Source organism: Oncorhynchus mykiss, chromosome 20, assembly GCF_013265735.2.
Source record: "Oncorhynchus mykiss isolate Arlee chromosome 20, USDA_OmykA_1.1, whole genome shotgun sequence".
In the NCBI taxonomy this organism is placed as follows: Eukaryota; Metazoa; Chordata; class Actinopteri; order Salmoniformes; family Salmonidae; genus Oncorhynchus; species Oncorhynchus mykiss.
In genome coordinates, this window is record NC_048584.1 from 7,871,544 (window position 1) to 7,888,328 (window position 16,785).

At 41.5% G+C, this 16,785-nt stretch overlaps 3 protein-coding genes across 11 annotated transcripts in view; all 3 read left to right on the top strand.

The window, feature by feature from the left end:
- The first annotated feature begins 257 nt into the window (after positions 1 to 257).
- On the top strand, positions 258 to 2,690 carry LOC110498894 (urokinase plasminogen activator surface receptor). Of its 9 annotated transcripts, none has more exons than XM_036955697.1 (6): positions 258 to 427; positions 595 to 701; positions 892 to 1,005; positions 1,187 to 1,339; positions 2,151 to 2,267; positions 2,354 to 2,690. In XM_036955697.1, exons 2-6 carry the CDS (start codon positions 653 to 655, stop codon positions 2,545 to 2,547), a joined length of 627 nt encoding a protein of 208 aa, XP_036811592.1. In that variant the 5' UTR covers positions 258 to 427; positions 595 to 652; the 3' UTR covers positions 2,548 to 2,690. The 9 variants fall into 9 exon arrangements, with proteins under 9 accessions (XP_036811592.1, XP_021431255.1, XP_021431256.1 ...); XM_021575580.2 differs by having other exon boundaries at positions 625 to 701; XM_021575581.2 differs by having other exon boundaries at positions 644 to 701.
- Positions 2,691 to 5,875: 3,185 nt separating this feature from the next.
- LOC110498895 (urokinase plasminogen activator surface receptor) lies at positions 5,876 to 8,318 on the top strand. The gene is made up of 5 exons (XM_021575583.2): positions 5,876 to 6,059; positions 6,258 to 6,374; positions 6,558 to 6,713; positions 6,854 to 6,958; positions 7,099 to 8,318. The coding sequence occupies exons 1-5, from the start codon at positions 6,011 to 6,013 to the stop codon at positions 7,287 to 7,289; spliced, it is 618 nt and encodes a 205-aa protein (XP_021431258.1). The 5' UTR covers positions 5,876 to 6,010; the 3' UTR covers positions 7,290 to 8,318.
- Positions 8,319 to 9,786: 1,468 nt separating this feature from the next.
- Positions 9,787 to 16,785, top strand: part of dnah9 (dynein, axonemal, heavy chain 9) — a 119,895-nt gene continuing 112,896 nt past the window's right edge. The window contains exons 1-11 of the mRNA XM_036955698.1: positions 9,787 to 10,193; positions 11,029 to 11,225; positions 12,857 to 13,015; positions 13,199 to 13,329; positions 13,585 to 13,796; positions 14,129 to 14,362; positions 15,007 to 15,174; positions 15,845 to 15,961; positions 16,059 to 16,209; positions 16,425 to 16,539; positions 16,655 to 16,723. Coding sequence (XP_036811593.1) covers positions 9,843 to 10,193; positions 11,029 to 11,225; positions 12,857 to 13,015; positions 13,199 to 13,329; positions 13,585 to 13,796; positions 14,129 to 14,362; positions 15,007 to 15,174; positions 15,845 to 15,961; positions 16,059 to 16,209; positions 16,425 to 16,539; positions 16,655 to 16,723 — 1,904 coding nt within the window. The 5' untranslated portion in view covers positions 9,787 to 9,842. The remainder of the gene's footprint in view (positions 10,194 to 11,028; positions 11,226 to 12,856; positions 13,016 to 13,198; positions 13,330 to 13,584; positions 13,797 to 14,128; positions 14,363 to 15,006; positions 15,175 to 15,844; positions 15,962 to 16,058; positions 16,210 to 16,424; positions 16,540 to 16,654; positions 16,724 to 16,785) is intronic.

A 16,785-nucleotide genomic window follows, 5' to 3' on the forward strand; every position in this document is an offset into this window, starting at 1 on the left:
GACTGAATGTGCTTTTCTTTAAAGACAACTTGTCGTGTATCCAAATTCTGAGATATTTATGAGCAGGGGCACGATCAATTTGGCCACCATCCAAGCTATAAGATGCCGAAACATTTGAGTTGAACACTGGATTATTTACATGTTTTACTTGAAACTCAGGAATGGGAGTGCATTGCATAGGAAGATAGATGTAGGAATTGTACTGTATGTTCTTTATTTTATGATACATGTATTTTGACTTTGTAACCTTTACTGTGTATGACCTTTGAGTGTTGTTTAAAAACTGTTAGGAGGAGGGTGCAGAGATCGAGCTGCAAGATTTCATGCCCAAGGAAGTCACATTTCCTTTCTCTTGCTTGTTCAACAATAAGTGGACCTTTATCTTGAGAGGCCTGGAGTTTACATCAGTGAGAACAGTTTCACAAGGGTAAGCCTATAGTATTATAATGATTTGTAGTAGTTGATAAAAATATTTTATTAACATGGACATAGGGCCTAAGGACTGTAAGATAGATGGTAGAAAGTGAGTACATTTTTGTTTGAATTTCATACAGTACTCTGCGTGTTTGTCACTCACTTCTACTCACATTTGAGTTCTTGAACAGAACCACTTCCATCTTCCAGTTATTTTTTTACTGCATAGCTATCCAAGATGAAGCTAATCCTGAGAATCTCCTTCACCTTTACATTGTTCTACACAGGTAACCTTTCAAATGGTGTTGTTTGGTTCCAATCTGTTATTGGAGCCAAAATGTCAATATGTTCACCTTATTTCCACATACGGTAGCAGTTGGTATGCAAGTTTAGTCTGTTAATTATTAGTTAGTGCGTTTGATCAATGTTTAGATGTTTTGTGACTTTATTCCTGTGATCTGGTGTGTTCTTCAGTAGCAGACGCACTACAGTGCTACACTTGCGAGTCTGATGAGTGCAGCGAAGCAACGTTGGAGATGTGTTCTGGGGGAGAGGTGTGTTCCACTAGGACAACTGTATTTGGTGATTTAGGTAAGTCTGGTTTGGAGTTGAGTCTGTTCTTGTAATGAATGGTTGCAATAAATTCCAGGCTGATTACATAAATATGGTCCCGATTTTTTTTTTTTTTTTTTTTCTTCCCCCCCCTGGACAGAAGAAACTCGGGGCCCTTTCACTTTAAAGTCACTGTGAAGTCATTTTTACTCCCCGTCAGGGACCAGGGTCTCTAAGGATTGCACAACGAGAGAGGAAACCTGTGTATTCATGGACGCAACAACAAGAACATCAATCAGTGGTGGATACACACACACTTCCAACGCCGCGTACTGCTGCAGCACGGACGGCTGCAACAAGAATACTCTCCCAGGTAAGCTCATACATCATAACGTTTCTCATTTCTTCAGTTCTCTCAGAATCACACTGGTGACCTGGTTTCAGTATTTCATAGAAACACTACGGGCAACATTTTCTTAGTTTAACATTGTGCATAGTGAAAAACGTACCATGAACCTCATTATAACCTGGCAGCGTGATTTAATTGGATAATTTTCTTCAACAATGTGCATTATAAAGAGTTCACTAAACTCACCTCCTTATAACACACATTGAAGAAAGAAAAGTTTTCAGCAAGATCACACTGTGAGTTTACAGTGTGGTTGAAGGCTCTTTTGCATTAGGAAAATGCAATGCATTGTCAATGTCCCTATGCATTGTCAGTGCCTGATGAGTGGAGACTACTACTGATATAGAGCTGCAGGTAACCTAGGAGTGTTGGCAGGAAGTGGGCTGGCAACCGGAGGGTTGCTGGTATCAAAACCAAGCTCCACCACTGTGGCAGCCCCCCGCACCTCTCCAAAACATGTACGTGTATTTTCAGTATGTCTTTCGGAGGGGTTTGTTTATAAGTGGACGGCACATGTCGGTTGGACCACTTGATTTGACCAATAAAGTCATCTTATTTTAATAAAGGACAGAACAGTGACATGACATCTGAAGCATGTATAAGGCCACACATCTGAGAGACAACACAAGCACAGCCATTATGTCAAACACTCCAACCGATTCTAATCAAATAATTGATCAATCAAGTTCTTGATATTTAGTTTAAAATATGTAGGTTTAATTAAGGACTTGCTTTACAGGATACTGTCATTTTTTCTTTTTCACCTGTGGTACAGTGCTCAGTGACAAGCCCAATAAACTACAATGTTACACCTGCAAGAGTAAAGGGGATCAAGTCTGCAACACAGTTGTACAATGTGTTGGAGTTGAAGACCACTGCTTCAAATATACAGGTAGTTCATTTTCAGTGGCATGAAATCCCTCGGAAAGTATTTAACGTTTGCTCTAATGATTTTTGTTGTGTTTTTCATGTTGCCAGTGCTCGCTGGTGATGGAGGTAATGATGGACGACACCTGGGCTGTGCCTCCGTTGATGTATGCCGCTGGCCCGAGACATCCCCCTCTGCGCCCAACTTCAACTGTTGTAAAGGGAGTCTCTGTAACAAAGCCACGGGGATTGGACTGAGCTCTCTCCCTCTTCTGCTGGGTCTCCTCCTCATCTCACTGGTCTAGTTAGTGGGAGGATTCATGGTAATCCCAACCGTTAAGAGTGATGTGTGTCCACAAGATCAGGAAACGTTGGAGGTTAATTTGTTCGTAGGAGTTAGGAAGTTTGATGATTTGTATAAGGCTTTTAAAATAAATAGTAAAAAGTAGGCCGTTTTAATATCTTTAATTTGGCACTCTACTCTGTAGTGGGATATGATTTTAACATCACAGATCTGTTCTATGTGTACTATTTCTATGCTTCCCGTTCTGAAGTTCCATTTTTGCATCATTTATGTTTGGTTTTGTACACCACTTTCAAACTGCTGAATATGCAATATCTTTGATTCTGGAAAATATATTTCACAGCGGTTTAGATGGTACAATGATTATCTACACAATGACTGCTTGTTATGTCACATTAACTGAAATTCCGAGAACTATTTGATTTTTTGCAAACCAGCAAATGGCGGAGTGATTTCTGCACAGGGTGTCTTTATGGTGTACCTTTAAGTTGAATTTTGTGGACAGACTAGAGTACATTGAGAGAATGGGTTCAGAAAATAGGAATCAATGAGGGAAAGCCATCTAAATAGGTGCATATTCATTACAATTTCAACACCAACTGGTAAATGTAAAAATACTCTGATCTTGTAGATTATGAATCATAACAAAACAGGTTTTGGAGAGCCTTTATGCACAAAAGACACTGAATGTATAAAACATTAGGAATACCTGCTCTTTCCATGACAGACTGACCAGATGAATCCAGGGGAAAGCTATGATCCCTTATTGATGTCACCTGTTAAATCAATCCACTTCAATCAGTGTAGATGAAGTTTATGAAGATGAAGTTTATTAAGCTTATGTAGGTGTTATAACCAGCCACAAAATAACACATATCACAACAGGTGTAAACATATGGGTCATGATAGTGTTATGACCATATTATGGCAGGTTATGACACGTTAAATCAGCTGTTATGACATATTATGACATGGTTATGACTGTGTCATAAGATGTTATGACTCTGGGTGTCAAGTATAGGGTTACATGTCTTTTTTTTCACATTATCAACTGTTACAAATGATCCTCAGCAACAACCACATGTCCGTGACGATGTTTCCAGAGGAAGCAAATGAAGGTAAATGAAACAATCCAATGAAATGAAATGATAATGTAGACTATACAAACTGAAGGGAACCAACAGTAAACTGCCAGTTGAATATATATGGTTATTAGGCCTACTGATGGTCGATACTGATAGTGGTATTTAACATGATAGAAATAGGGAACAGAGAAAGTCGGGGTAGCCTATAATTAAGACATTTAAGAGTGTCCATCCTTGCAAGTTAAAAGGCTGTACAATTTAAATTCTGCATAATGGGTCCGCATTTCATAAACTACTGTGGGATATGTTGATATGCTTCAGTTTGCTGCCATATGGCTGGTTTCAGCGATTTATGAGGTCAAATACATCGATATCTAAAACACGTGTCATTTATATTTACAATTCCCTTATCCAAACGGATTACTCATTGAACTATCGCTTATCAATAGCTCTTATCAAGTTGCAAATCACTGTGCATAGAGAAAGGTATTACTTCTTTCGGAGAAGAATGAAGTAGATGTTTTTTTCTCACTTGGAACCGGCAGGATCGCTACACCTTATTCATGGTTTCCTTGTGCATAAAAGTGGTGGAAATATTGGGAAATGAAGTCTATTCTCATGCTTAAGTTCAAGGTCAGAATACATACTGTATAGAGAGAAAAGTGTATACAAAGGGAATTAGAGTTCCATTTATGCGCTTAACTCAGGTCGGAACTGGAACCATAGTGATGGGGGTAATCCACGCTATGTGCATTTAATAACAACGTGGGTCTCCAAAATATGTGTTTATGTTTGTTCGACATTTTCTGTACGATTTCTACTTTTTAAAGTACTCTCGGGAAGACTAGCCATTGGTGGGCTAAGAGAGGTCCTAATAATAAATAAACTATAAAAAAAATGTTTAAAAAACGTGTTTTATTCGTACCAGAATGAGGGAGTGTGTCCTGAGAGGGCTTGACTCCACAGGTGTGTCTGTCTGGAGTCTGGAGCAGCGTCCTGGGCAAACTGTACACTGAGTCTACAAAACATTACAAACACCTTCACCCTTTTTCCGTGACATAGACTGACCAGGTGAATCCAGGGAAAGCTGTGCTCCTTTACTGATGTCACTTTAATGAAGAGGAGGAGACAGGTTTAAAGGGAGGATTTTTAAGCCTTGAGAAAATTGAGATATCGATTGTGTATGTGTGTCATTCAGCGGGTGAATGGGCAAGGCAAAATATTGAAGTGCTCTTGAACCGGGGTATGGTAGTAGTCACGTTCAACCGTTTTCCGTGTTTATCAAGAATGGTCCACCACCCAAAGGACATCCAGGCAACTTGACACAACTGTGGGAAGAATTGGAGTCAACATGGGCCGGCATCCCTGTAGAATGCTTTCGACACCTTGTAGAGTCCATATCCGATGAATTTAGGCTTTTCTGAGGGAAAAAAGGGGTGCAACTTAATATTAGGAAGGTGTTCCTAATGTTTTGTACACTTAGTACACTCAGTGTGGATCAAGTAATTGACCATTGTGAAAATACAGTCTATATGAATGATAAAAAAACATGATTTGTTCCAGTTTGACCTTACTGTGAGCATGATTTGTTCCAGTTTGACCTTACTGTGATCATGATTTGTTCCAGTTTGACCTTACTGTGAGCATGATTTGTTCCAGTTTGACCTTACTGTGATCATGATTTGTTCCAGTTTGACCTTACTGTGAGCATGATTTGTTCCAGTTTGACCTTACTGTGAGCATGATTTGTTCCAGTTTGACCTTACTGTGAGCATGATTTGTTCCAGTTTGACCTTACTGTGAGCATGATCTGTTCCAGTTTGACCTTACTGTGAGCATGATTTGTTCCAGTTTGACCTTACTGTGAGCATGATCTGTTCCAGTTTGACCTTACTGTGAGCATGATTTGTTCCAGTTTGACCTTACTGTGAGCATGATCTGTTCCAGTTTGACCTTACTGTGAGCATGATTTGTTCCAGTTTGACCTTACTGTGAGCATGATTTGTTCCAGTTTGACCTTACTGTGAGCACATAAAGAAATGCAACGGTGACATTCACACAAAAAGGACGCAGTGTCAGCAGCAAATGTGTTGAGCAAATGTTGTATATTTTGTTTGGCAGACCTTTGTGTCTGCTATGATAAACCAACCATTCTACAGCCCTTGGAAATATGGAGATAAATGTCACATTATAACAATACTGTACCTGATACATTTGGGGGATTTGGGAAATGAATGATTAACTTATGTGGATAAGAAACGGTTTGAATAGGCTGAACTCTCAGTAAATGATGTGAAACGGTTGAAAGACTCTTGAAAGACAGCTGTACTTGTAAGGAGCTCAGTTCATTTGTACCTCGTAGCGGTCTATCTATCCACGATGAAGCTCATCCTGACAATCTCCTGCGCCTTCACGCTGTTCTACACAGGTGACTTACTGAATCCACGTAGATTGGTTCTGACATACACCTTATTTTGACATACAGACGTTATGTTTGATTTGATGTATAGCGACACGATGACGATCGCAATTGATGAGTTTAGTTCATTGTTTGTTTAACGATCGGCCGCTATTGATATATACACGTTTCTTTTTTTTCCGTAATCTTGGATGCTTTGGTTTCTAGCTGACATGCTCGATTGCTACACCTGTGAGCCTGAGGATGAAAAATGTCGGACAACAGTATTAAAGAACTGTGTGAAGGCAGTATGTTCCACCTTAACACGCATAGAATATCCTTCAGGTAAGTATGGAGTTGAGTCTGTTCTTGTAATAATGGGTTGTAAAATACATTTCAGACTCATTGCACATTGAAGTATTTTTCCCCCAATATGTTTCTATTTTATATTTCAAATGTACAATTGCACCATTGTTACAGTTTGCATTGTGAATGATTTTGAACCTCTCCTCTCTTCATCAAATTCAGATTCCATCAGAGTATCTAAGGGTTGTACGTATGTAGCCGAAAACTGTTACTTCATGGATAAAGTAACAGAACTGTCAATGAACAACGGATACTCACAAGCCTCCCAATCCTCGTTTTGCTGCAACACGACAGGCTGCAACATAGACACCCTCCCTGGTAAGAACACCCATCTTGTCAAATGTACAAGCTCTCAGCTCTCCATTGATGGTCTAGTTTGAGAAAAGCAACGCTTGATATTTATTAGTTTGCGTAGGTTGTTATTTAATGACATGGTTGTTCATCTGTGATCTGGGCAGCCCTCAGTGACAAGCCCAATAAACTACAATGTCACACCTGGGTGAATGGTACTTATGAAGTTTTGCAATGCGTTGGAATTGAAGACCACTGCTTCAAATATAAACGTGAGTTCATTTTCACTGGCATGAAACCGCATGAGACGTGACACGTTTGAATTATTTCATTACTTAATTTCTAGAGTTCCAAAGAGACATTGACAACAGAGATGTTTTAGAGTCTTTTTTTTTGTTTTGCATGTTGCCAGAGCTCACTCCTGATGGGGGCAAAGTCACCATTTATGGAGGCTGTGCCTCCAGTGACTCATGCCTCTGGTCTGAGATGCCTAACCAGACGAACCTCAACTGCTGCAAGGGGAGTCTGTGTAACAAAGCCATGGGGATGAGTCTGAGTTCTCTCCCTCTTCTGCTGGGTCTCCTCCTCATCTCACTGGTCTAGTTAGTGGGAGGATTCATGGTAATCCCAACCGTTGGTGTGATATCCACAATAAATCAATGTGTCAATATATTGGTACATCTAAGAAATTTGAAACATAAGTAATATTATTGTGTTTGGATGTTAATTTATTCGCAAAAGAAATGGAAATTGTAGAATTGTTTTAAAGTCTGTAGTCACTCATGTCACTCTTTACTTGTACGTTAGGTTACTGTATATTATAAACTGGGTGGTACGAGTCCTGAATGCTGATTGGCTGACAGCTGTGGTATGTCAGACCGTATACCACGTGTGTGACAAAACATGTATTTTTACTGCTCTAATTACTTTGGTAACCCGATTATATTATGCCTTTATATTATTAAGCAATAAGGCCCAAGGGCTTTGTGGTATATGGCCAATATACCACGGATAAGGCCTGTATCCAGGCACTCTGTGTTGCATCGTGCTTAAGAACAGCCATTAGCCAATTTATATTGGCCATATACTACACCCCCTTGGGCCTTTTTGCTTAATTATATAATGGCATAATATCACCACAAAACTATGTTACATATGGTACAGTGCAAAGATCAAGGTTGCTCCCTCTCTCTCATCAATTTCAATTGTACTCTCTTCCTAAACAAAGGTCTTACACACATCTGAAAGCAGGAAAGGAAAAGGAAATAGAGAGAAGGACCACCAAACATCTGATGCTAAACCAAAGAATGTTAACGAGGCCATAAATATATTTTTATACCTTTCTACTATGTTTGATATGATGCCATTATCGGGTGAACGTAGCAGGGTAAAGTCAGGTCTGATGGGGCAGAGTAAACAGATTTAGGAGATGGGTTTATTCTCAGGTATAGGATCATACCCCTATATTTTCACTTCTTAGTTTTTTTCTGTACTGCTTTTTAGTTGAGGCTTGTAGCTAGCTGAGGGTTGTAACATGGCAGTGTGTACCCATTTATATCAACAGTTATTATCAATCAGTTATTATATGCTTAATGTGCTTTGGGACTAATAAAATAAAAGTAAATAATCCTATATGTGGATGCCTGTCATCTTTATTTGTTTATTTTGTGAAGATGAATAATCCCACAGTGGCTCAGACACAAAGGCATCTGTGGTAGTGTACATAACCATGCGAACAGATAGCCACCCGGCTAGCTGTTAACAACAGCCCTCTTGTATCAGTGACGAAGACCCTCTTTGATTGTGGAATGGAAAGCCGGACCCTGGGCTGGTCTGGTTGTTGCCTTTGGTCTGTCATGCTAATCTTCAAAGAGGGAGACGAACTGAGACTCCTTGCTCGATGGGTTCCGGGCACTCACATACACTGGGTTCCCGGCACACAAACACATACACACACTCGCTCAGACACACTCACCCACACTTACGCAGACACACACACACACAGACACTCTCTCTCCCTCCCCCTTTCTCTCCTATGGAGGTCTACGCTGTTTACTCAGAGTTCACTTATCCCTTTGAAAGTGGACAAAAGAGGACAAAGACAAATATTTGATATTATGCTGCTGATAATGCCTTTATTTCATCCCCACATCAGAACCCTGAATGATAATAAACACGTCCTGCTTTCCTTTGCCAGATTTGACATATGTATCATCATGATGTTAGGATTGCTGATATTTACTGTACGTGACAGAATAGATGGAAAAACACAAACTGTTCATTGGTGGTTGGATCTTTTTAATCAGGAACAGAGAAAGTACATCTCAGATACTGTATAATGAATGAAGTAGTAGTGCAATATTTAGTGTTTATGGCCAATGCTTTTATGTCCCGTTTGCTTTTAGATTTATCAGTCTTTCAAGCTTCAAAATGTTATGTTCATACTATTTTCACAAGGAGATAGGATTGCTTGATGTGCTTTATACGTCAAAAGTAAATAGAAACGTAAAACCTCAATAAAGTTCCCAAAAAAGGTCATGCTTTATTAGGGTCAGCTATTGGTTAGGACCGGGCCTTACCCTTAAATAGAGGTCACTGGAGTGGTTGGATGAGGTTGACTAGGGTAGCTGTTTGTACTGCACTGGCGCCACTTTGTGGCAGGTATTGGCAATTGCATGTTTCTGTATTTGGGATAAGATAAATGGTCCGTCTATGGCGTCTTGCTCAACATTATACGCAAAAATGTGGGATAGCCTAATACAAGGCCTACGATTTGTTACTGAAATTATTTTCCTTGAAATGGTGTGGTGGTAGGCTACCCTGCATGTTTCCTTTTGCGCACAACGTGTTGCCAAAGTGTATCACCTGTTGCAGTGCTTCTCATGTAGACTAAAGTTAATATTCTCCTCTGTCTTGAGAAGTCGGCACACAAACAGAAAGCGCGACTAGTTACCTAGTTAACCTATCTGGAAGAATGACATGGGTCAGAGCCAGGGGGTAGCTTTTGTTCCCCAAGCAACGGATGGTTCATTAATGCAAACACAGCGTTACTATGGAGGCCAGAACACAATCACTTTATACACAAACCCCCTCACGCCACCGGGTCACTGTGGCAGTGGGCTGAAAAGCCGAGGAGGATAGTAGAACAGGGCAAGAATGGAAGATTCTCCGGCAGAGGACAGGAGATTCGAATTCATAGAGAAATACGTGTTAAAAACTCTAAAACTGAAGCAAGACCGGTGGCAAAAATGTATTTCCACCGATGACAACAAGCAAGTTATTCAAGAGTTCTTGGACAAACCCGACCAAATGACACTGGTCGTGTCTCTGAATGCAGCTGGCCACTTGCTGCCCACTATCGGGTTTCCAGCGACCGTTAAAAACAAGGGTGTTTACTTCGTCAAAAGAAGCAAAACAGCTCTAACCCCTGACTCAATGAAAAGTAATTTGGTATATGGAGACTTGTCCTACGCGCCGCTTGACCAGTTTTCTGCACTAGTGGAGGAGGTAAGAATTAAAGCAATGCTCACTGCGCAGGACAGCTCACCTATAACAGGTGTGTGTGTGTATGTTACAAACAATTTAACTATAATCAACGACAATACTTTACATAGGCATCTCATATTATTTTTAGGTAATGAGTTGAGCAGTGGTGGAATAAGTACCCAATTGTCATACTTGAGTAAAGGTAAAGATAACTTCATAGAACATATCTCAAGTAAAAATGAAAGTCACCCAGAAAAATACTTACGTATGAAAAGTAAATGTAATTGCCAAAATATACTTATGTATCAAAAGTAAAAGTAAAAGTATAAATCATTTCAAATTGCTTATAATAATCAAATCGTACAGCACAATTAACTTGTTTTTTATTATTATTTACCAGTGGATAGCCAGGGCACACTACAACACTCAGACATCATTTACAAACGAAGCATTTGTGTTTAGTGAGTCCTCCAGGTCAGAGGCAGTAGGGATGACCAGGGATGTTCTCTGAGTGAACTGGACCATTTTCTTGTCCTACTAAGCATTCAGAATGTAACGAGTACTTGGGTAACGAGTACTTGGGTGTCAGGGAAAATGTATGGAGTAAAAAGTACATTATTTTCTTTAGGAATGTAGTGAAGTAAAAGTAAAAGTAGTCCAACATATAAATAAATAGTCAAGTAAAGTACAGATACCTAAAAAACGACTTAAGTAGTACTTTAAAGTATTTTTACTTAAGTACTTTACACAACTGGAAATAAGTGAATAATAGCTATTATTGTTATACATTATTTTGTAATACTCTTTACTGTGATAAAGTTGATGTTATACTTATTCTCCCCCTTATGCCTTTCAGGTTGTGGTCCCATTGCTGTCCAACGGCAGGAACCACAGTGAATGGCCTCAGGTGGTATCCCAGGACATTCAGCGCCATGTTCATTCCCTGAAGACCAATGTGTTTGTGGTGTCTGGCCAAGTGAAAGGCAAGACTCTGCTGCCTTTACCACCTGGGGCAGAGAGAGTAGAGCAGGCTGCCTTGGAGAGGGACAAGAGGTAACCTAAATGACCGGCAGTCTCATATTATAACAGGACATTACAACACAGTAGGGTTATGCATTATAACATGTAATAACATTAGTGTTCAAATACACTGCTCAAAAAAATAAAGGGAACACTTAAACAACACAATGTAACTCCAAGTCAATCACACTTCTGTGAAATCAAACTGTCCACTTAGGAAGCAACACTGATTGACAATACATTTCACATGCTGTTGTGCAAATGGAATAGACAACAGGTGGAAATTATAGGCAATTAGCAAGACACCCCCAATAAAGGAGTGGTTCTGCAGGTGGTAACCACAGACCACTTCTCAGTTCCTATGCTTCCTGGCTGATGTTTTGGTCACTTTTGAATGCTGGCGGTGCTTTCACTCTAGTGGTAGCATGAGACGGAGTCTACAACCCACACAAGTGGCTCAGGTAGTGCAGCTCATCCAGGATGGCACATCAATGCGAGCTGTAGCAAGAAGGTTTGCTGTGTCTGTCAGCGTAGTGTCCAGAGCATGGAGGCGCTACCAGGAGACAGGCCAGTACATCAGGAGACGTGGAGGAGGCCGTAGGAGGGCAACAACCCAGCAGCAGGACCGCTACCTCCACCTTTGTGCAAGGAGGAGCACTGCCAGAGCCCTGCAAAATGACCTCCAGCAGGCCAGAAATCAGGTTCACACTGAGCACATGTGACAGACGTGACAGTCTGGAAACGCCGTGGAGAATGTTCTGCTGCCTGCAACATCCTCCAGCATGACCGGTTTGGCGGTGGGTCAGTCATGGTGTGGGGTGGCATTTCTTTGGGGGGCCGCACAGCCCTCCATGTGCTCGCCAGAGGTAGCCTGACTGCTATTAGGTACCGAGATGAGATCCTCAGACCCCTTGTGAGACCATATGCTGGTGCGGTTGGCCCCGGGTTCCTCCTAATGCAAGACAATGCTAGACCTCATGTGGCTGGAGTGTGTCAGCAGTTCCTGCAAGAGGAAGGCATTGATGCTATGGACCGCCTGTTCCCCAGACCTGAATCCAATTGAGCACATCTGGGACATCATGTCTCGCTCCACAGACTGTCCAGGAGTTGGCGGATGCTTTAGTCCAGGTCTGGGAGGAGATCCCTCAGGAGACCATCTGTCACCTCATCAGGAGCATGCCCAGGCGTTATAGGGAGGTCATACAGGCACGTGGAGGCCACACACACTACTGAGCCTCATTTTGACTTGTTTTAAGGACATTACATCAAAGTTGGATCAGCCTGTAGTGTGGTTTTCAACTTTAATTTTGAGTGTGACTCCAAATACAGACCTCCATGGGTTGATACATTTGATTTCCATTGACAATTTTTGTGTGATTTTGTTGTCAGCACATTCAGCTATGTAAAGAAAAAAGTATTTAATAAGAATATTTCATTCATTCAGATCTAGGATGTGTTATTTTAGTGTTCCCTTTATTTTTTGAGCAGTGTATATAGGCGTGTATAACATATACACCTGTATTTCCCCAGACTTGATAGATATCAACATGTTTTATGATTCAGCTGGAGTCACCAGATCTTTAGGCTACCCTAACCCTAACCCAGACCTAACCCCTAACCCCAGTCTCAAACCCCTATCTAACCCATGTTATCGCCACCTACAGGGGAGATGTAGTGGACAAGAGCATCATCCATGCCATTGAGTCAGTGGTGATAGAATGGAGCCACCAGATTCGTGGGGTCCTGAAGAAGGACTCATCTGAGCCTCTGCTGGAGGGAAAGAGTCCCACACCACACACTGAGATCAACTTCTGGAGGAGCAGGTCAGTACTGTAGTGGGCCTACACTATATGCCAGGGCCCTGCGTTGTGCTCAGTAGGCAGGAAACAGTAGCATGTTTTTTTTAAACAGTGACCCACATATAAACAAATGTTTGTTTTTTCTCGATATGTATGCATATAAAAACGAATGTATATGTCACTACTCCAATTAACCTCTCTGTGTAGATATGCAGACCTGGAGTGCATCCACTCTCAGTTCAAGTCCTCCAAGGTGACCAAGATGGCAGAGCTGCTGGATGCCATGGAGAGCAGCTACTACCCTGCCTTTAAAGACATGCTACAGGACGTTCTAGCAGGTAAACTAAAGCCCCGTTTTAACAAATCGGCGATAAAGTAAAACCGCACTGTGGGTTCAACTAATGTTAATGCTGTATCGGAGGTGTTCATTAGGTGCTACTAAAACTAAGACACCATGCAAGCTTTCTACTATCTTTGTGTCTGAAGGGACTGGGGACCCCGGATTGTCCTATTGTATGAGAACGTAGTGAACTTGAACTTGTGTGTGTCTGATTCTGTATCTGCCTGTGTGTGTGTTTGTGTGTGTGCCCCAGCCCTAGAGGAAGCTAAGGACATTTGTACGTACCTTCGTCCACTGCAGCGTCTCTTTGAGGACCTGGAGAATGTGGAGTTCCCTGAGGTCAAGGGTCAGATCGGGCCTCTGATGCACATTGTGTGTCTGGTGTGGTCCAACTCACGCTACTACAACACCCCAGCACGCCTTATCGTCCTGCTACAGGAGACATGCAATCTACTCATACAACAGGTACATGAATATACAGTCAATCATGTAATACTGGTGGTAGTAATAACTCTATGAAGTACTTTTCCTCAATTTTGCAGTAATGCGACATATTCTCCAGTTGCATTGAAAAACAACGTTTATTTTTGTTTTTAAATGACGTTCATGTTTTGATGTGTGTGCTTTACTTACACAACTTACAGGACTGTGACCATGACCACATTCATACAGTCTCATGAATATACATGAATGTTGTGGATTTGACTGCTAACTGCTGTTTTGATTGTTGTATCTGTATATCTATGGATATGGGTCTTCATTTGACATCACAAACTCTGATTTGTCCTCCACCTCAGGCGCGGGTGTATCTGAGCCCAGAGGAGGTGCTAAAGGGAGATGTGTCTGAGAGCCTGCGGAAGGTCCAGACCTCACTGGACATCCTAAACACCTTCAGACTGACCTATGAGGAGAAGAGGGCCAGCCTGGGCCAGTACCAGAGGAAGGGCAGGGAAGTCCGACCGTGGGACTTCCACCCACTCATGGTCTTCTCTGGCCTCGACCGCTTCATCGACCGTGTCAAAACCATTGAGGTGAGGATCAATTCATTAAAAACAGGGCTTTCTTTTTTTTAAATATATTTTTTAATTTCCTTTAGAAACATTTATGGAATATTGAAACACATTAACTTATTGAACAGATCAAAAGTAGTGGAATTACACCCTACCGACGTCAATATTGTACAGATATCAGGATTCATATCTATTCAGTCCAAACACACACATTAGTAAGCCAAACATACTGTGTACTAGGGTTGGGCGGTATTAAGATTTTCATACCATCATACAGTTCCTGTACCATACCAGGATATACGGTATTACCGGCAGTGTACACAAGGGGCACTATTTCTTTCCAAACCCCCCAAAAATAGCAAAGAAAAGTATTGATCCAAGCTAGCCACTTAACTAGCAAGTTAGCAAACCAAATGCATAGCTGGAGCCCTGAGCTGGAGATAATTTATTAATCACATATTAGTCCCCCCCTCCCTGATTTTTTTGACGGTAATGAAAATCATACAGTCGTCATTTCAAAATACCCTGTTATACGGTATATACTGTATACCGCCCCAGCCTACTGTTTACCATAAACACCATAACCGCAGCCAATACACTACATTAAATGCTTGATGTTTAACAGGGTCTCCTCTGTGTTTGTCCCTCTCTGTCCCTGTCTGTAGGATGTCCTCCTGACAGCAGTAGACCTGTTGAAGCTGGAGAAGGTGGAGTTTGGAGGCATCCGAGGCAGAGCTCTAAGCCAGCAGGTCCTGTGGCTCCACCAGGAGTTCCTGGACACATATAAAGTCCTCACTGAGAAGCCCTATGACTGCCTCGACGTCAACAATACGGTACAGCAGGGTTCCCCAACTGGGAGCCCCCGGACTGAATTTGGCGCACGGGTGATTTTATTTGGCCCCCGAAGTTTTTTGAGCAAAAAAATAAAAAATAATAATATATATATATATAAATAAATATATATATATATATATAAAATATATATCATATCATATATATCTTTTTTTGTGAATTGTTAGACATAAAAGACCAGAAATAAATACCAGAAATACCAGAAATAAATCTGTTCCAATTGATTGTTCCAAAGTATTCCCACGCAGAGATATATGTGATTGTATACAAGTCTAAGCAAGGTTTGAAATGATTATGTTTTAGTCAAATATTATATCTGTTTGGGCTTCTTGCTGTCAATTTGCAAATGATTTGTTTTTATGTTCCGGCCCCCTGACCATCCACTGAGGAAGAAATCGGCCCGTAGCTGAATCTAGTTAATGATCCCTGCGTTACTCTATAATGAAGAAGAAATATGGGAACAAGGGGCAGTTGTATGGACCCAGATTAAGTTAAGAATAATCTACTGTAACAGCAGATATGGTTAATATTGGCCAAACACATTTGAAGTGAAGCAATTTATTTGTGGGCTGTCTAAAAGCGCTGTCAAAAAGGGCTTGAAAGGGCTGTCTAAGTATCTACCTGACTGTGTGTGTGTGTGTCTCCATGTAGGAGTTTGAGGCAGACGTGTGTGAGTTCAGATGTAAGGTGGAGGATACAGACCGTCGTCTGGGAGCAGTTTTCTGCCAGGCCTTCGATGATGCCTCTGGACTTGAGCACGCATTCAAGGTGAGGAGAGGCACACCACACACACACACACACACCACACACACACACACACACACACACACACACACACACTGATACCCTACTGTCCTCCCTGCAGGTGCTGGATATGTTTGGCAGCCTGTTAGACCGCCCCCTCGTGGCAGCGGATGCTCTGGACAGATATCCTCTCCTTATCAGCCTGTTTGACAGAGAGCTAGACTGCTGCAAACTGCTCTTCAACAAACACACACACACACAGGAGGAACTGGGTAAAACGCCTTGCTTTTAACTCACACCATTTTATATCATAATTTCGTACCAAAGTAATACATGTAAAGAAATCATCAACACTCTTGCTATGATGAACGTTTGACCGTTTACTAGTTTGCCTGCCACTGTTATCACTGCTGCCACATGATACTGTTTCTCCAGAACCTTTACCTCTCTAGTTCGTTCTTCAATCTGTGTGTTTCTATCACTCCAGGTTATACTCCTGTGAATAGGAACATGCCAGCTGTAGCAGGAGGTATGAGGTGGGCTCAGCAACTACAGGAGAGAATCCAGACCCCCTTCTCCATGTTCAGATACATCACCCACCCGTGAGTCTCCTCTCACCCCGCATCGCTACTTTACCCCTTAGATTCTGCTGCTAGTGGTTGTACCAGTATTAGCTGAGCATAAGTTCAGCCTTTGGGTTTGGTGGTTCCTTCTCAGGTGTCTGGAGTCTACAGCAGGAGAAAGAGCCGTACAGAAGTACGAGGAGATGATGCAGTTACTGGATAGGTATTTTAACTCCATTTTATCTCTGCTACCACTTTCTGAACAACTCTATTGAAATGCGTTTA